Raw genomic sequence first — 18910 nt, 5'->3', positions numbered from 1 at the left:
CAGATTTGGAGTAGGAAGGGGTAAGGTCTTCCCATTTTAAAGGTACGGCAACAAGGTCTCCAATGAGTGAATGCCTTTCCAAGTTCATTGAACAGGAAACCCAAGCACACTATATCCAGGGATGGCTGGGATGAGATATACTCAGGGAGGAACACAGAAGCACCCAGACAGAAAGGCCCAGGAGGCATGAACGAAGGGAGATCCTGGGGGAAGGACACCGATGCTTCTCTCTCCCTGGACTGAGGGGCAGAGCTTGGGTCAACCCCTCCCCTCAGGGGCATTGCCTGACCAAGGAATGTAGTCAAGGCCTTGCTGTGCTCCATTTAGAAATGAGGCAGTGAGGCTCTCATAGGCCCAAATTCCCCACCCCTGTCCCATAAGTGCCCGGAGCTGAGTCAAGGCCACTCTGGGAGGGGTCCTCTGCCCAGCTGTCCCCTCCGTGTCATGTGCAGGAAGCCAGGCAGCTCGCCTTACAGAGCCCTGTCCACCTCTATATATAGCCCCGCGAAGACAGCTGCGTAGAGGAAGAGTGACCCAGAAGGGAAGCAGGGGAATAGAAAGAGGAGGCCCCGGCCAGACAGCAGCACCCCCAAGCCACTCACCATGACGCTGGGCTTGGAGCAGGCGGAGGAGCAGCGTCTGTACCAGCAGACGCTCCTGCAGGATGGGCTCAAGGACATGCTGGACCACGGCAAGTTCCTCGACTGTGTGGTGCGGGTGGGTGAGCGCGAATTCCCATGCCACCGCCTGGTGCTGGCCGCCTGCAGCCCCTACTTCCGCGCGCGCTTCCTGGCGGAGCCCGAGCACGCGGGCGAGTTGCGCCTGGAGGAGGTGTCCCCGGACGTGGTGGCGCAGGTGCTGCACTACCTGTACACGTCGGAGATCGCGCTGGACGAGGCGAGCGTGCAGGACTTGTTCGCCGCCGCGCACCGCTTCCAGATCCCGTCCATCTTCACCATCTGCGTGTCCTTCCTACAGAAGCGCCTGTGTCTCGCCAACTGCCTGGCTGTCTTCCGCCTGGGCCTCCTGCTCGACTGCGCACGCCTGGCCGTGGCCGCCCGCGACTTCATCTGCGCGCGCTTCTCGCTGGTGGCGCGCGACGCCGACTTCCTCGGGCTCTCGGCCGACGAGCTCATCGCCATCATTTCCAGTGACGGCCTCAATGTGGAGAAGGAAGAGGCCGTGTTCGAGGCGGTGATGCGGTGGGCGGGCAGCGGCGACGCCAAGGCGCAGGAGGAGCGCCAGCGGTCGCTGCCCACCGTCTTCGAGAGCGTGCGCTGCCGCCTGCTGCCGCGGGCCTTTCTGGAGAGCCGCGTGGAGAAACACCCTCTGGTGCGTGCCCAGCCGGAGCTGCTGCGCAAGGTGCAGATGGTGAAGGACGCACACGAGGGCCGCCTCACCGTGCTGCGCAAGAAGAAGAAGGACAAGGGGAAGGAGGCAGCCGGGGCCAAGGCCGCTGACAAGAGCGCGGGCGAAGCCAAGGCGGAGGACGAGGAGGAGGAGGCGGAACGCATCCTACCTGGGATCCTCAATGACACTCTGCGCTTTGGCATGTTCCTGCAGGACCTCATCTTCATGATCAGTGAGGAGGGGGCTGTGGCCTATGATCCGGCAGCCAACGAGTGTTACTGTGCCTCCCTCTCAACCCAGATCCCCAAGAACCATGTCAGCCTCGTGACCAAGGAGAACCAGGTCTTTGTGGCTGGGGGCCTCTTCTACAACGAGGACAGCCAAGAGGACCCCATGAGTGCTTACTTCTTGCAGGTGCCTGCCCAGCCCTGGGAGGGGCAGCCAGTGCCGGTTCTGGGAACGGGGGTCAGCTTTGGGGCCCGTGAGAGACTTGTGTCTACTTGTTGGGGTGCCACTGTGTCTAAGATGAGATGTAGACCAGAGAGGTTGACTGACAGCCACTTACCTGAAGGTTGAAGACAGTTCTAGGCAACTGACAATTAGTATAACACTGATGTCTCAGTTTCAGGGGCATGTGAGCCCCCCGGAGGTCTAGTATGTTGGAGGCCCTCTCTCTGCACAGGGATTGGGATCAGGCAAAGTGAGGAGGAGGAGCAAGTCAGTGGAAGGGTCTGGGGCAGGACCTTGGCATGAGGCCAGGCCTGGAGTATAGGATAAGAGTGTCCTATACACAGGTACCATCCTGCCTAGTCTTCTCACCGTACAGATGAGAAAACTGAGGCCCAGAAAGGACCAGTAGAGTCGGGTGACCAGTCCAAGTCGTAGGGTGCTGCGGGATCTCAGAGGGCAGACGTGGTTTCCTGGTGACTGACCATGTAGTTTTGGGTCTTGCCATTTGGGTGGAATTTGGACACATGAAGGGAAGTTAGGGTGTTTCTGCCTGAGGAATGGTGAGCAAGGGACACGAATTGGAATGAGCCTAGTGAGTGGTGTGCTTGGTGAGGCCTGACCAAGTGTAGAGAAGATTGAGGGGCAACTAGGCATGGGAGGGCGCAGGGAGGGAAGGGGGCAACTCCAGCAGTTTCCAGCCAAGGTATTTCATGGGCATTGTTTATTTTCTCTGGGCCTCAGTTTGTAACTGGGGATATTATTCTTCCTGCTTGATAAGGTTGTTTGAAGGTTATAGATGGTTATAAAGTGTCCATCGGCACATTGCTCCCTCAGAAAGCTGAGCCACAGATATGGTTGTTAAGACTGTGGAGGTGTAACAGGGCGTCAGACTTTTGGGGATGGTTGGTAGAGCTGTACAGTTTTCTGTACAGTGGGGTTGGGTGGAAAACGGAGGGCAGGCAGGCCTCAGTTCCCGAGTTGTACTGGGGAAGGGACATGGCTCTGCGTGGGGGGCCCCATTGGTGCTGTGATGTGGTCTCTGGGCTCCCATCTCCGGGTCCCTCCGTGGTTCTCATCCTGGGGGGAGGTTAGGGTACTGCCTCCAGGGATGGCCTCCAGGCTGCGCTGGCCTTACCTGGAGACCTGGCCTCGTCTGTGACCCAGGGTGGCGGGGCTGGGCTGTGCTGGGCTGGGCTGGGAGAGTAGGGGGTGTGGGGCCGGTGGCTGACTGGATGCCTGACCCGCAGTTTGACCACCTGGACTCCGAGTGGCTGGGGATGCCGCCGCTGCCCTCGCCGCGCTGCCTCTTCGGCCTGGGAGAGGCTCTCAATTCCATCTACGTGGTCGGCGGCCGAGAGCTCAAGGACGGCGAGCGCAGCCTAGACTCGGTCATGTGCTACGACCGTCTGTGAGCGGGGGCCCGGGGCGGGGTTAGAGGGGCGCGGCTGGAGCCAAAGCCAAAGCCCGCGACTGAGAGCGGGGGCTGGGGGCGGGGTTGAGGGGCCCTGGGGCGGGGCCCGGGGGCGGTGTTGAGAGGACCGCGGGGGGCCAAAACCAGAGCCCGGGGCTGCGGGCTGGGGCTGGGGGCGGGGTTGAGGGGCCCGGGGGCGGGGTTGAGGGGCCCGGGGGCAGGGTTGAGGGGCACGGCGGCCGCCCGGGCCAGGGCCACTGCCAGGGCCAGAATCCCGGGCTGCGGGCGGAGGCGGATTTGGGTAGGGCAGAGCGGTGGGCCGCTGTGTGGGAGCGGGGGCCCGAGAGATGCCGGTAATACATCGGGTGTGGCCCGGATATGTGTTGGGTGTGTGGGTGAATGCAGAGGCAGGGACCCAGCGCACTCCTGAACCGGGCGCTCGCCCGACTCCGGTCTCCTCCAGGTCGTTCAAATGGGGCGAATCGGATCCGCTGCCTTACGCCGTGTACGGCCACGCGGTGCTCTCCCATATGGACCTGGTCTACGTCATTGGCGGCAAAGGCAGTGACAGGTGAGGCTCGGGACTGGCGCGAGGGCAGGAGCAGGGTTGTAGGTCAGAGCGGGAGCACAGTCTCCCCAGGCTGTCGGGGATTTGTACGGGCTGCCTGGGCAAGGCGTCCGGAGCGGCTGAACCAGAGGAGCGGCGCTGTGTTCAGGCTTCCTCCCTCTCACTTACTGTCCTCCATCCCCCAGGAAGTGCCTGAAGAAGATGTGTGTCTACGACCCTAAGAAGTTCGAGTGGAAGGAGCTGGCACCCATGCAGACTGCCCGCTCCCTCTTCGGGGCCACCGTCCACGATGGCCGCATTTTTGTAGCCGCTGGGGTCACAGACACGGGGCTGACCAGTTCAGCTGAAGTGTACAGCATTACAGACAACAAGTATGGCTGTTTCCTGCCCCTTTCCCTAGGCAGCCAGGGACCAAGGGCCCCACTGTGACTGCCTGGCTGTGTGACTTTGGACCTGTTGGCTCGCTCTGTGATGGCCCTGGCAGGAACCATGGTTGCTGCCCCTGGACATCAGCACAGAAGTAGCCTCTCTCTCCTGATCAGCCATGAGGGGGGCATCCCCCACAATTTGGGCCCAGGGTTAGGGCCAGCTTGGTCTGCAGGAGACAGTTCCCAGGAGTGCGGGGGGAGATGCTTGGTTCCTTGTTTAGAGAGTCATACTGGGCAGGAGTCTGGTGCTGGGCGGTCAGGGGAAAACTGAACTGGCAGTCCACCTGGACTTGGCCAGCAAAAGGGATGGCGGGAGAAGGATGCCCCAGGCCAAGGAAAGTTGGTGCCAAGGCAGTTAGGAGGAAAAAGGCAGGCCTGTTGAAGGAAAGGTTGGATGGGGATGGGGAAGTGAGGATGGGGGTACTGGGGCTGGAGAGGGGCCAGGCAGGGCTGAGGGACTTAATCCTGAGAGCGGTGAAATGCCTGTGATGGGTTTTAGGCTCACATCTGTGTTTCTTAGGTGACAGCTGATGTAGAGAACAGATTAGAGATTTCCCAGGAGGCAGGGGTACAGCCATAGAGTGGGAGGGGGTGGTAGCCTGCAGTTGGGGCACAGGAGAAAGACGTAGGCCAGTGCTTCTCCCACTGTGATGTGCACGTGAATCTCCTAGGGGTCATGTTAAAATGCAGATTCTTATTCTCGGGCCTGGGGAAGGGCCTGAGTGTATATTTCTAACAACCCCTGCCCCCTTCCCCCCCACCCCCTGCAACCCAGCTCAGGTGCTGCTGATGCTGCTGGTCCATGGGTCACACTTAGAGTAGCAAGAGTTTAGGAGATAGAAAAAATATAATTTAGAGACTGATTGGATGTTGGGGAAAAGAGATGTGGATACTTTTGAGAGAGGGTGTGAGATCATTTAATGGAGAACCACCGGGGTTAGATCAGAAATGTGAGGGTCCAGTTAGGACATGTGGATTTGAGGGGCCTGGGAGTGTCCAGGAGGAGCCCATCAGGGCAGAGAGAATGCTGAGCTGGAGAGATCTGGGTACAACGGCAAACGGAGGGGATGAACTCCCTCAGGAGAGAGAGTATAAGAGGGAGAAGCTGAGGCCCAAGCCCCAGGGATTGTGGGGGCGGATGCATTATCCAGGAAGGAATCTGAGGACATGAGAGCAGGTGGGAGGTGGGCAGGTGGGAGGTGAGAACGTCACATCAACAGAGACGTGTGTTGTGCCTGGATTTTATGTTCTGTGGTGGCTGGGGACGGGAGAGCTGTTTTGGAGCGTAGGGATGAAGGCCCAATTTCAAGGTCAGAGGAGGGGAGTGAAGAGACCCTGAGAATAATTGGGCAGTGAAGAGGGGAAGAAGGGTGGGGCACGGGCATCAGGGGAGGGCAGCTCCCCTGGAAGAATTAGTTCAGGAGCAAAGGAGGGCCACTGGGGGGATCCATGGTGGATGGCATGGGGTAGACAGGATGCTATGACCAGGGAACCATAAAGGGAAATGGGAGGCGCAGGAGAATGGGGAAGACCAGAGGGCAGGTCAGGACACAGGAGGCTGTGCTGGGAACATGGGTGCTTGGAATTCAGGTTTCCAAGGGGTTTGTAGCTAGAGCTGTGGGTGCTGGGGCTGCTGAGGCCCCTGGGTGACACACCCCTTCACGCCCCCTCCTCCCCACCAGGTGGGCACCCTTCGAAGCCTTCCCACAGGAACGCAGCTCGCTCAGCCTGGTCAGCCTGGCGGGCACCCTGTATGCCATTGGTGGCTTTGCCACGCTGGAGACTGAGTCTGGAGAGTTGGTCCCCACAGAGCTCAATGACATCTGGAGGTGAGCCTGGGCCCAGGGAAGTCCCCAAGCAAGGCTGATGGCCCCCAGCGGCACCTGGCAAGCTCATCTGGGGATAGGGTGATCCTCTTCCAGGGAGTCCCCTGGGGAAGGGACAGCAGACATGCCCGGCTCAACCCGGTTCTTTCCCGTTTGACTAGCAAGATCCCGGTGGGCTCACAGGGGACCACGCCCGACTGTGAAGTCTCAAGCATGCCGAAGCCAGGAGCTGGCCCAGGCTTAGGGCCCAGACCCATGGAAACAGGCCCCTGGGAGTAGAGGGGGCCCTGAAGAGGCAGCAAGGCCTTTCTCCCCACTCTGTCCTGAGTACTCTCGCTGGAGGGGAAAGCTGGGGCCAGGATTGAGAAGAAGCTGGACCCCAACTGCCCAGAACCATCACTTTCCAAGCTGGCCCTTTCTGGGGGTGGAGGGAAGAGGTTTCGGTGCCTGGGGCACCTGCTGAAACTTCCCTTATTCCCACTGCTATGTGGGGACAGGGGGTCTTGGGGGGACATGTAGAGTACCGAGTACAGAATTCTCCAGAGGAGGTGCTGTGGAGATGCAGGCCTTCTTGGAGGAGTGTGACATTCCTTGAGAGGTGACCCTTCTTGGAACGTGGGGTGGCTGTTCTTTGGGGGATGGGCCTTATGGTGGGGAGCCCTTTCCTAGGGCATGAGAATTCTCCAGAACCAGACCTTTCTGGAGATGGGCCTGGGGCTTCAGGGACATCCTCAGCCACCCCTCCCTGCTGGGGCCCACTCTGCACTCAGCTGACCCAGCTCTGTGTCCCTGTCCCCACTCCTCCCTCTCACCCCTAGATATAATGAGGATGAGAAGAAGTGGGAGGGTGTCCTGCGCGAGATAGCCTACGCAGCCGGCGCCACCTTCCTTCCTGTGCGGCTCAACGTGCTGCGCCTGACCAAGATGTGACCAGCCCCGAGGCCTGAGCTGAGCTCCCCTCCCACTCTGCGGCCACACGCGCCTGGATTTGGGGGCTCCCAAGAGGAGGTGGGGAGGGGCCAGAGTCCACCTGGATCCCATCCTGCCACCTGGGGTGCTCTTCAGCAGGGGAGAACTCACTGCCCAGTCCTAGCCTTGCCGGCAGGGCCCAGGAACTTTAGGGCTCTCTGGTCCCCGTTTCCCCAGTCTTCTTGTTCCATGAACCAGAGCCACAGGGGGGTGTCCCAAGCTGCATTCTGGGCCCGTCCCAGCCCACCTGTGTGCCAAGGAGGAAGTACCTACAGGACCCCAACTTCTTGCCTGTCAGCTGGGGAGCATCCGTCTCCAGCACACTCAGCAGCCTGGAGAGGAATAAAGTGCCTTTTGAGCAAGTAGCTCAGGGTCTAGAATCAGGTCCTCCAGGAGTCCGTGACCAGGTGGTTGAAGATGCCAGGTTGAGTGCCTGGGTTGCCCAGGGCAGTGGCCTCCACACTCTATGGGTGTATCGCCTCCACATTCTGGTGCCCCTAGAGCCTGACCCCCCCTCCCTGGGGCTCAGAGACCCCACCTCCTCATACAGCATGGACTAGAAGCCAGGAGATTGCTGGTGGAAGGGACAGGGAATAGCCGAACTGTGGTAGAAAAGTCTTTTATTCTAGTGGTCAGGCCCCCTCCGGCCTGGCCTGGGCCAGACCTGGGAGTAGCTGAGCAGTGCCCATTCCTCTCCCCTCTTACTCCTCCCAGCTACTCCGGCTTCTCTTTGTCCTGCATCTGCTCCTCTTCTAGTGCCAGGGTTCGCTCTCGTTCCTTCACCAGCTGGACACCACAGTAGGTGACGAACAGGACAGCCAGAGTAGTCTGGGGGAAGCCTGTGTGGGGAAGAGGTCATCGACGCCTGGGAGCAGGACCCCAGCCTCAGTGATGCTTTCCTTCTCATGCCTCTCCCCACTTGATTGGCCCTCCCTGCTGAGTCCCCAGGGTGTTGGGCTGCAATGGCGGCATTTCAGGAGGTCACAGTCCTCAAGGTGAATGCCTGGCACTTTCTGTGTCCACACCCCCGTCCCTCACCTGTGAGTAGCAGGCGCCTGGCGACCAGCTCTGTGAACTCAAGGCTGTTCAGGCTTACAAGGTTGTACATGATGATGGCCCAGAAGTTCACGGCCCCAAAGAGAGCTCGGACCCTGCGAGACATCTGCTCCGACAGAGAAGCCTGCCCAGTCCAGGAAGGCATCGGCAAGAGGGCCAGGGGAAAGAGGACATGGTGGGTCAGAGACCCTGACCACATGGCTACCCCAGGTCCTGGGGATGAGCTTGGGTCCCTGAGAGTCCCCAGGGCAGCCCTCCCTCATTGTTAAAGATGGGAATACTGACCACCTAGCCCGGCCCAGGTGTCCACACTCCACAGAAGGGGGTGCTAGATACCCACAGGGGGAGCCATTGCCCTGATAGCCAGGAAGTCGTGGTGAGAAAGTTCTGGACTGAGAACTCTTCAGGAACTCCACATGTGGCTGGAAGATCCCAGAGAGCAGCAATGCCACCCCCTCCAGTGACCCAGCCAAACCCTGCCCCCAACATTTCCCACTCACCTCAATTTGTGCTAGAGGCCCCCACTCTGCCAGCTTCTGCGCCCAGAGCTCAAAGTTGAGGCCAAAGCAGTTCAGGAATGACCATAGGTAAACGATATCACAAGGTCCAAGCCACAGAGTAGTGATGGCAAATGTGGCCACAGTGGCCCCCAGCTCTGGGATCACCTCGGAGTGCTCCCCACCAATGTGATCATACACGTACCTGCAAGAAAGGCAGGAGAAAGGACCAGCGGGGGGTGTGGGAGAGGGCAGGTAGGAGAAAGGCAAAGAATATACCACAGGGCAGCCCTCCTCAACACTGTCATCCTGGGGAATGTCCCATGTTCCTGATCTCAGATGCCTGGTCCTCCTCTACCCAAGTTCAGAATGTGGAAGGCTCAGCTTTGAACTTCGATGTCTTCTCATCCATTCCCCAAGCAATCTCATCTGACCCAAGACTTTGAACACTGTCTCTAGGCTGATGAGCCCCAAATCTATGTCTTTAGCCCACTTTCTTGACTCACACATCCAACTGTCACTAGACATCTCATTTGAATGACTGAGTCCCCCATCCCTGTTGAAACCTGCTGCATCCTCATCTCAGATAATGACACTTCCCTCTACTCAAGCCTTGGCACCATCTTGGACTGTCAGTTCCCCTCCCCACATCCAACTCAGCAAGTTCTGTGGGCTCTATGCAGTCCTGATTGCTGCTTGCTACCCCCACTACCGCTACTTGTCCAGCAGGTCATCTCCTCTCATAGATTATTGCAAGAGTCTCTTAAGTCATTTCCCTGCCTCTGCCTTTGGCCCCCTACCATCCGTTCTCCCATGGCAGCCAGAGTCAGATCATAGGACTTCCACAATCAAACGTGCCCCCAAGGCTCCCCATTACGATTAGAATAGACCACCTCCTTACTAAGGCTAGAAGATCCCACGATGTCTGGTTTCTGCCTCCTTCCCTGATCTCACACCCACCAGTTAGCCCTCATTCCTGCTTTCCTGTCTCTCAGATACACAGAGCATGTTCCAGCCTCAAGCCTATACACTTGCTCCTTCTCCCTGAAATTCTCTTCCCTAGATTTCCTTATCACTCTAGTCTCAATTCAAATATCATCCCACAGAGGCTTCCCCAGACCACAAACTATAGAAGCTTCTATCCTGTGGCCAGCTTCTGTCCCATCACACTTGTTTTATTTTTTTTCATAATGCTTACCACTCTCTAAAATTATCTTATTTATATTTTGTTTACCTGTTTATGGGCTGTTTCTCCCCACTAGAGTGTAAGCTCCATGTGTTCAGAGTCTTTGCCATGGTCACTGCTGTATCCCCAGTGCCTAGAACAGTGCCTGGCACATAGTAGGTACCCAATAAATATTTGTTAAATAAATTCAGTAGAAGACCCATTGAGTAACACTTCTCTATGCCTTGACCTATTCATTTCCAATGGTTTCTTCTCCACACCATATTCCAACTTCGTCACCACTTGAAATTTCATTCTGTCCTAGTTACCATTCTCCACCCACCCCCTCCTGATGTGGCCCCCAGCTCCAGTTCTTCTGGAGAACTGGGATCTCATTGACTCCTCCCTCTCTTCCTCACCTTGAGATCCTATCTTTACCACCCTCTTTAACTGGCTTAAATCCAATGAGTCATCTTTATAAATAACCTAAAACCCCTTATCCTTCTCTTCTTCCCACCCAACTGGGAGAGCCCAATCACCCACATTCTCCTCACTTGCACCCAAGAAGCTAAGCCCTGATGAGGAATATCTCATCCCTTCACGTGCTAGAGTCCATAAATCCACCACCTCCAACCCCACCCGGGATCTCAGTGCTAAGGCTTCTCTAGTCAGCTTCTCGTGCCATGCTCTGCAGTGGCTAATCCACCCTTCTCTCTCCCCCAATGGTGAGTAGGTGTCGTGGGGGGGTCTAGGCAAGAAGAAAGGGGCCACGAAGATGCTGCCTCCCTCCATGCCCAACCCTGCATCTCTCAGCAGCTGACCTTGCCTCCTATTTCATGAAGAAAACTGAAGGCTTCAGGTGGACCCTTACTTCTTGACACTAACCCGCCACCCTGCACCCATGCTGGCTTCTCTTCTTCCTCCCTGTCCTGAAGCCACGCCTGTGCCTAGCACTGGTTCCATCACCTCCTCCCTCTTTGGAGACCTCACTCTGTCAATCACCTCTCTATCCTGCCTCCCAAACTTAGACTTCCTCTTAGCAACCAGGCATGTTACACTATTTGCTGTCTTAAGACACCTCACGTCTCCCTTCAGCAACTCCTCTGTCTCCCCCTCACTAGCTAGCTTCCCCAGCAGCATCTGACCCAGCTGCCCCCACCGTGCCTGGATGGTCTTCCTGGTTTCCAGACTGTCATGTGGTCCCGACTGTTCTGCTCCTCTGACCACAACTTTCAGTCCCTTCTGCCACTCTCCTCTCTCCCCGCAGTGGGAGTCCTTCCAGCTCCAATCCCAGCTGCACCTTCTTTCTTCTTCTTTACTCTCTCTCCTTGGGAACGTATGCACTCCCAAGGACTAAAGACCACTGTCCCACACTCATAAAGCTCAGAGCTACATCGGTCCTCCAGACTTCTCTGAACCCCAGACCCTCAGACCCAGCCACCTCCCTGAACCTCCACAAGGATATGTCCCAGATTCCAACTATTTCTCACACAAAACCCCTTTCTTTTTTTTTTTTTTTTTTTTTTTTTTTAAATTTTTTATTTTTTCAGCATAACAGTATTCATTATTTTTGCACCACACCCAGTGCTCCATGCAATCCGTGCCCTCTACAATACCCACCACCTGGTGCCCCCACAAAACCCCTTTCTGATGCCGCCCCTCCATCTTCCCAGGCAGAAAGGAATCTAGGGGTCATTTCCTTCTCCTTCTTGATCCCCACAATCCATTGCCAAGTCCTGTCCAGGATCCCTGCTGTGTGTCTTGACTCCAACCATTTCTCTCACCTCCAGCGCCCCCATTCATGTCCAAACCCCTTTCACCTAGCCCACTGCCACAACCCCCTCCTTGCTTCCTCTGGCTCAGGGAATGGGCCATCTTTTAAAACGTGGACCCATCTCTGCACTGCCGGAGTCACACACCTCGCGGGATGACTGTGACCATTACTCCACCCTCCCCCCCCCAACCCCAACTCACTTGCAAAGCCAGTCGTTGATGCCACGGTCAAAGTGCCTGTGGGGGGAGAGCAGATGGGTGTGAATCAGCCAGGAGTAGAGCTTGGGGGAGGGGCGGGGAATGGGAGAAAGAGGCTACGAGAGGGTGAGGATCCCTGCGGTGTTTCCCGCGGATCTCACACTCACGTTTCAGCGAAGACATAGAGGGCTGTGATGCACTTGGGAGCCTGAGGTGGGTCCAAGTGGTCCAGGCGCGCCACGGTGTTGACCACGCCGAAAAGGACGGCAGCCTTCACCCAGTCGTACACCAGGTTTGAGTAGGCCAAGCCAGCTGGGGACAGGGTGTGGTCACTGCCTGGGGGGAGTCATGTGGGTCTCCGCTCCCAGGATCCCCCCAAATTGTGGTGGGAAGGCAGGAAACAGGGCCCTACCCTACAGCCTCTCTCCTCAGGTCAGGTCGTAGAGAAGGCCCTGGCAGCCGACCCGCCCCCACGGAGGCCACACCCCCATTTCCTGGGGGAGGAGCTGGTCCGGCCCGCCCCAGGGAGACCCCATTGGGGCAGTGGAAATCAATCTGAGGCCCTTGCGAGGCGGGCTCTGCAGCTATCGCTCTGGCCTCACAGAGCAGAGCTAACTCCAAGTCCCAAGCATTTCAGAGAGTAAATCCCGGCTCCCCCACCCTTGGATCAGTGCTGTGCCCTTTCAGGTGTCAGCTCCCCCAGCAGTGACGCCCTGGGGCGCAGAGGGTCTGTCTTTCTGTCTTTCCCAGCCCCGTGTTCTGGCCCAGACGAGCACCCACCGAGGGCGCTGTCCGGGAGGCGGTTGGCAAACTTGAGGTCACTGGGGATGGTGAGGATGTAGAAGAAGTGGAAGAAGATGTCCACGGCCATGATGGCCACGACGCTGAGGCCGGCCTGGGCCCGGATGCGCCACAGCTCGCCCTCGCGCCTCACCGGCTCCACCTGGCTCATCTGGGAGATGCGAAGTGTCTGAGTGGGGAGGCAAGGCCTGCCGGAGGAGGGTCTGAATGGGGGGGTCACCAACTGGGGATCCGTGGGTGAGGGGAGAGGTGGCTTCATCCTGGCGGCCCTCCCTGAGCCTGGAGTCACTTCTCCTGCCTGTGACCTCTGTCTGAGCAGGGAATGCGGCCCCAAGCTGGGGTCTGAGGAGGCTGGGTATTACAGCTTCATCCTGGAGTCATGACTGAAGGTGAGGTCGCAACCTGTCCTGGGAGCCCTAGCTGACATGGGAGCCCCTGACTGAAGAGGGAGACCCAGCCCTGCTCTGGAAGCCCACAGGGTGTCCACTCACCTGGGCGTGGAAGCGATCAAAGGTCATGATGGGCCCAAAGAAGAAGAAAGGCAGGTAGAAGTTGTACTTGAGCAGGTCAGCTAGGGAGTAGCGGCGGTCAGGGTGGGCACAGCTCTCCAGCGCGAAGCTGGCACAACGCAGTACCGTGAAACCACTGCCCCCGTGAAACAGCACCTCTTGAAGATCAAAAGTGCCTGTTACCAACCCGCTCTGGATGGGAGAGAACAGGCCGCCAGCTCACCAGTTGCCCCTGTCTCTGGGAAGCCCACCCAGCTTCCCACAGGGGCCCAGCCTCATCCTTCCCCCTCCTCTCTTGCAGAGCCAATCAACAACACTAGCCACCAAGGGCTCATTCATGTTAACTGTTTGGATAGCACAGGGAACAAGCAGGACATGTCCCCCCTGTGGTGAAGGGGACCACTCTGTGGGCAGGCATGTGCCCCAGAGACTTGGAGACAGGTGGGAAGTGAAGGAAATGCTTGGGGAGTCTCAGGAAATGAGGGCTTTGGATGGGGTGAGAAGTTTGGGGTCCTAGTCCTGCACCCTCCACCCTTCCCCCTCCCCCCTGCACACCTGCCAGGAGATTAGGGGATCCAGCTTGAAGGAGGCAAGGCTGGCTAGGCTGAGGCCAAGACAGAGCCAGGGTTGGCCCAAGAGTGAGGCCAAGTAGAGGCTGACACAGTGGCCAAGCAGTAGCAGCAGGTACCAAGGGCCCATTGTGCCCAGCACAGCCAGGGCCCCATACACGGCATACATCCAGGAACGGAGCTGTGGACAGGGAGAAGGGATGGTTTATCTATCCATACAAATGGAGGTGGGACCCCCAGCACTTGTAGCTCAGGGGGAGCTGGCAGGGGAGGCTGGGGTGGCTCAGGTTCAACTCACCTGGGGGGCAACCATCGTGCAGAGTTTAGCAAATAGCACGTGTCCAGAGAGGGCGAAGACGATGATGTTGCGGAAGGAGGTGAACCACATCACCCACTCGAAGTCAGCCACGTCCTGGGGCAGGCCCGGGCAGTTAAGGAGGTGTAGGGGGGCAGGATGGGCTGGTACTTTGGCTGAGCAGAGCCCCAGCATCTCCCCAACCCCCATATTCTTATGCATTAGAGGACAGCCATGGCTGGAGGCCCTCGCCTTCTCCTCTGGGGTAAGTGCCAGCCAGGTAGGTAGAGAGAAATGAAGGGTGGGGTGTGTGAGCTGCCGTGCCCCTCTGTTCGGCATATTGCCTGACATTCCACCATTCATGGCACTGTTCCTGGGAAAGACAGTGCTGGGGGCCCCTGCTGAAGCATGTCTCAATTTATTTCCTAAATGAGCAGTGCCTGGGGGCAGGCTTGACGTGGCCCCAGGAGGACACAGAGTGGACCGGTAGAGAAACAGAAGACTCTGAAGCTCAAGCCAGAGACCCTCCTCACCGTGAGCCCTCTGTTACATGGGAACATCTGGAATGGGGGAGAGTTGGAAAGGGTCTGGGATGTGAGAGACATGCCGGGATCAGGGACCTCTGTCAGGGACCCAGGGGTGTGGGGGACCTACCATCTTCCGGCCAATGTACTCCCAGCCAGGTCGCACAGACTCCCGGAAGGCCTTCCGGTGGGCCCCATCTGAAAACAGAGTGTGGCCTCAGTGGGGGATGGGGGGACTTCGCGCCCACACCCACACCTGCCCCTACAGCTGGGCTGACCATGACCCTGGGGAGATGGGAATGGGTCTAAGTCTCTCTTTCTCTGCTTCTACTTCTCTCTGGGTCTCATTGTATGTCTCGGGCCAGGTCTCTGACTATACCCCGGAGAGTCGGAGTTTCTCTTTCTCTCTCTGTGGCTCTGTGTGCAGATCTCTGTCAGGGCCTCTGCATCTGTCTCTCCCTGTGACTTCACCTAACTCAGCCCAAACCCCTGGGCTTAGGGAATATCCTGGGTCTGGAGCCTTGAAGTTTATACCTTTGCTGGGTGGAACCCTGAGCCCGCAGGGGAAGAAGCATCCCACTCCCTGCTCCAGAGCCCGGCTGTTACCTTGTGAAGCTTCAAGGAGGCCCCTACCAGCATAGGCCAGAGCCCCACTCAGCACCAGGGAGTATAAGCCCAGCTCCGCCGCAGGCAACGCTGTCTTGATGCCCATAGCCTGGGTGGTGCTGGGGGAGACAGATTGGGTGAGGGTAGTGCTGCCCCTAGCCCTGCCTCGCCCTACCTGATGGTCCCCCGTGGAGATGGTGGGGATCCCATATGGGATCTCAAGCTATTATCCTACTTCTCCGGTCCCCCACTCGTCCCAGACACCATAACATCTAGTACCTGTTCCTAGCTGCTGCTCTAGCTCCCGCCCACCCATTTGAAGGCTTTTGAAAGCGTAATCTTCACTCTCAGCCTGCCCGCCTACCTTCATTGACCCTTTCATACCTTTCAGGTGGACTGGTCCCCACCCTTTGCTCGAATGGCTCCTGCCAAGGCCTCAGGTGACCTTCATGTGAGGGGACTCCATCTATGTCACCTCAATCATGTTTCTGGCCCCCAGGACCCCCAACCCCCTCAGTAAACCTCCTTCAGTTCCTGACAATGCCCCCCGCCCCCTACCGCCCATGCCCTCTTCTCGGATTCCCACACCCCTCCAGAGCTGCCTTCACTTCCCTGAGATCTCCTGGCCTCCCAGGTCCTGTCCCCAGTATTGAGCTTTCTTACCTCTCATTCAGCCTCCAGCCTCTCACTGATTCCCATTGCCCCAACCAGCCCCTGAGCCCCAGCCCGCCACTTCCCTGTTCCCTGCCCTGTGTCCGTGGCTATACCAGCCCATTTTCTGTGCTTGTGTCTTCAGGCCCTGGATGCTGGCTAGAGGTGGTGCTATTTGAAGAGGTGCCCTGGGGTAGTGGGTGTGGGGCCAGGCAGGGCCAGACAGGGCCCCAGGGAGGGCGTTGGCCTCTGTCCAAGGTGCTGACCAGTATCAGGCTCACGGTGAGCCTAACCACACCCTTCTTCCAGGGCCTAGTTCTTCTCCAGGATGGGCCACCCCCTCTTATGCCCCTCCTATGCTCCAGCCTGGACTTGGGCTTTCCCAAGGGTGCCTTGGGTAACAGACCCAGGGCCAAATTAAAGGGAGGAATGTGTCTAAGCACTTTCTTGGGCTGGGCTGGGCTGGGCCAAGAGGTGGCTGGCATGGCCCTGTCTCCCACACCTGATCCTCCTCCCCCAAATTCCCCTTCCCAGCATTGGAACCAGCTCTCCCAGCCCCCCAGAGTCAGCATTCTCCCCACTTCATATACAGAGGGGTCATGGACCAGAGAGGGGCGGGGACCTGTCAAGGTCACACAGCGAGCCTGGGACAGGATTGTGTGTTCCCAGTGAGCCCTTTGGAATCTCAGATAAGAGCATTTCCGCCCCTACCCATACCAGGGGGCTCTCCAGACTGACTTCTGCAGTGCTGGCCTGAGGGCTGAGGCGTCTCCTCATCAGCCAGGTGGGGGGAGGGAGGCCTGGAGGATCGGGTTAATGGAGCAGGAGCTTGAAACCGGAGCACAGTGAAGAGCCCGAGAAATAGCTTTGTCAGCTGCCTCCCACTTGCTACTTTCCAATTTTAGCTCCCCATGGCCGGTGCAGGGTGTCCCCAGTGAGGCCTCCATGAGCAGGACCAAGGCTGGCCCCTGGCTTGCGACCTCTTCCAATAGACCCCCGGACCTGGGCCCGTTGGATACAGTCCTGCCCCCTGCCCCCTGATCTGCCTGCCTCAGGCACACCTGAGGTAAAGACTGCTTTGGGACCTGAAGTCTGGGATGAGGGGCTTAAGGTGGGCTCCACGGGTCTCAAGGACCCCAGAGTAGCTGAATTCCCGGCTGGCACTGACCTTGAGGAGGCTGTGAGGGACCCTGGCACACTGCCCACCTCGGGGCTCCGGGGTCCTGCGTCCAACCGTGCGTCCGTCCGACCAGCCAGGCTCTGGGGCCACAGTGGGGTGTGTCCAGGCCTGGGGTCCCCACCCCTTCAAGGCTGTGAGAGGTGAGTGGTGACAGCAGGAGGAGGGTGGAGGAGGGCAGAGAGGAGGTGGCCTTCCTGGAGCGGAGCGGAGCTAAGCAGAGTGGAGCAGAGCCTAGCGCTGCAGAGCTGCTGGCCACAGGGAGCTGCAGGGAGGATCGTGGCGGGGCAGGGGTGGGGGAAGGGGTGGCCAGTGGCATAGGCTCTAACAGGGACACCTGGGCCGCACTTCAGCCTGCCTCTCTTGGTCTGTAGAGCCTATGCCCCCCTCTCCCTGCTGACCAGAACTCCCCTCTTCCGGGAAGTCTTCTGGGAACCCCCCACTGGCCTCTTGTGAGCCCTGCCCCCATTGCATGCACACACATGCACACTGCATGCTCAGCTCCATACTCTAGCCCACATCTTTATATGGGAACTCCCAAGGGCTGTCCCAGGGCAGATCCAGTAGTCCCCTGTCCTGGTTCATTTCACTAATCAAGAATCTTTGCTGCCCAGGTGTTAGTGCCTGGGGGAGGACTGGCTTGACTGAAGGATTGGAACAGGCATGAGAAACGTGGTGGAGGGGTCCCATACCCCAGCCCTGTCCCACAGGCAGTTGTCCAGGTGGCGAGGTGCTAGCAGGGTCACCTGGCAAGGCTTAAATAGATTCTTGGAGTGACTAACATCTCTTGAATGTCCCTAATCAACCAGAAGCCCTCTGGGGGCAGCAGGACATGGCCCTCATTCATGCAAGGGGCACCCAAGGCCTCAGCTCCTCCTTCCCAATGGGTAAGAGTATCCTAAAGAAACTGCCAAAAGGACAGGAACACGTTTAGGAAGAGGACCCCAGAGTCTAGGGGAGCTGGATGTACTTGTGCCTTCTCTGTGGGGACCAATTCAGGCATGTGCGGTGAGCGGGACCTGGGGTTTGGGGGTTTGTAGGAGCTGTGTGACTGTAACAAGTCACAGGACAGGTCCTGGAACTCCTGCTGATCCCTGGACTCCAGCCATGGGCTCAGCAGAGGATGGGGAAAGAAGGTGCTGTGCCCTGCGACCCTCCTCCACCCCCTAATAGGGGAACTTCCAGAGCCTGACCAAGGTCTGAGAAGGGGAGAGTCCCCTACCCTCCCACAATGCCCTTAGGCAATGAGCTTCCTCCCAAGCAGACACATTGGCCCAGAGGAAGAAGCAAGGAGACCTCAGCATCAGAACGACACAAAAGAACGACATGGAGGCCTTCATCACTGGTGCCCACCCCCAAGAAGTGTACACCAAGATTACCGCACAGTATAGGGGCTGGGTGAGTGCGGCAGTTGGGATCACGGGCACTCGAGTTGGCCAGCATCAGAGATGAACGCCTCAGCCAGAATGCAGGGGTTAGGGAGGGCTTTCTGGACAGGGGTGGGCGTGGGGGTAAAGCTGAGCAGAGTCCTGAGGTAGAGTCAATGGTTGTTAGAAGGGCAGTAAGTTAATCACAGTAGGTGGACATGGCTCTAAGGCTTTACATGGACTTACTCTTTTTAATATCACCACAACCCCTAGGGAAGGTGTTTCCATTTCCCCCATTTGATAGAAAAGCATACTGATGCACAAGGAGTTCAGCCCCGTAAGCTTCTGGGGCTGATAACCCTGCAGGGGAAAGAACCCTGCTCATCCACCCTAGGTGCAGGTTGTGACCAGCTTGGGCCAGCTGTCTAGTTGGTACCCCCATGAGACTCAAAGAGAATGGCTCAGAGAAGCAGATGGGGGGTTTGGCTCTGCAGTCGAGAGCCAGGTTCAGCCAGCTGACTTGTTCCTGAGTCCCAGATCTGCCTCGCTGGTGGGATCTGCTTCTCAGAGCCTCAGATCTTCATTTGTAAATGGGCCTGCTCTGACCTTATTGGGCTTTTGGGGGGATTCCATGACTCACTCCATGAAGGGCATGGCTCGCTGAATTGCTCATAAAGAAAGCCACAGAGGTCTCACCCCAGAAGCCCAGAGAAGCAGGGC

At 58.0% G+C, this 18910-nt stretch overlaps 2 protein-coding genes across 5 annotated transcripts; one reads left to right on the top strand and one right to left on the bottom strand.

Annotated features, from left to right (window-relative positions):
• The first annotated feature begins 470 nt into the window (after positions 1–470).
• KLHL40 (kelch like family member 40) lies at positions 471–9951 on the top strand. The gene is made up of 6 exons (XM_047739287.1): positions 471–1764; positions 3048–3208; positions 3675–3782; positions 3965–4150; positions 5890–6036; positions 6852–9951. Exons 1-6 carry the CDS (start codon positions 604–606, stop codon positions 6961–6963), a joined length of 1875 nt encoding a protein of 624 aa, XP_047595243.1. The 5' UTR covers positions 471–603; the 3' UTR covers positions 6964–9951.
• HHATL (hedgehog acyltransferase like) lies at positions 7606–17157 on the bottom strand. Of its 4 annotated transcripts, XM_047739320.1 has the most exons (12): positions 16815–16947; positions 14996–15114; positions 14520–14587; positions 13869–13982; positions 13557–13751; positions 12984–13193; positions 12472–12643; positions 11859–12003; positions 11695–11730; positions 8559–8760; positions 8041–8182; positions 7606–7841 (listed from the first exon to the last, which is right to left on the bottom strand). In XM_047739320.1, the coding sequence occupies exons 2-12, from the start codon at positions 15099–15101 to the stop codon at positions 7717–7719; spliced, it is 1515 nt and encodes a 504-aa protein (XP_047595276.1). In that variant the 5' UTR covers positions 15102–15114; positions 16815–16947; the 3' UTR covers positions 7606–7716. The 4 variants fall into 4 exon arrangements, with proteins under 4 accessions (XP_047595276.1, XP_047595262.1, XP_047595257.1 ...); XM_047739306.1 differs by lacking the exon at positions 14996–15114 and having other exon boundaries at positions 7606–7867; positions 16815–17157; XM_047739301.1 differs by lacking the exon at positions 14996–15114 and having other exon boundaries at positions 16815–17157.
• Positions 17158–18910: the final 1753 nt, after the last annotated feature.

Source organism: Lutra lutra, chromosome 1 (genome assembly GCF_902655055.1).
Source record: "Lutra lutra chromosome 1, mLutLut1.2, whole genome shotgun sequence".
In the NCBI taxonomy this organism is placed as follows: Eukaryota; Metazoa; Chordata; class Mammalia; order Carnivora; family Mustelidae; genus Lutra; species Lutra lutra.
The sequence above is the reverse complement of the archived record's forward strand: the minus strand, read 5'-3'. Positions and strand labels throughout refer to the sequence as shown.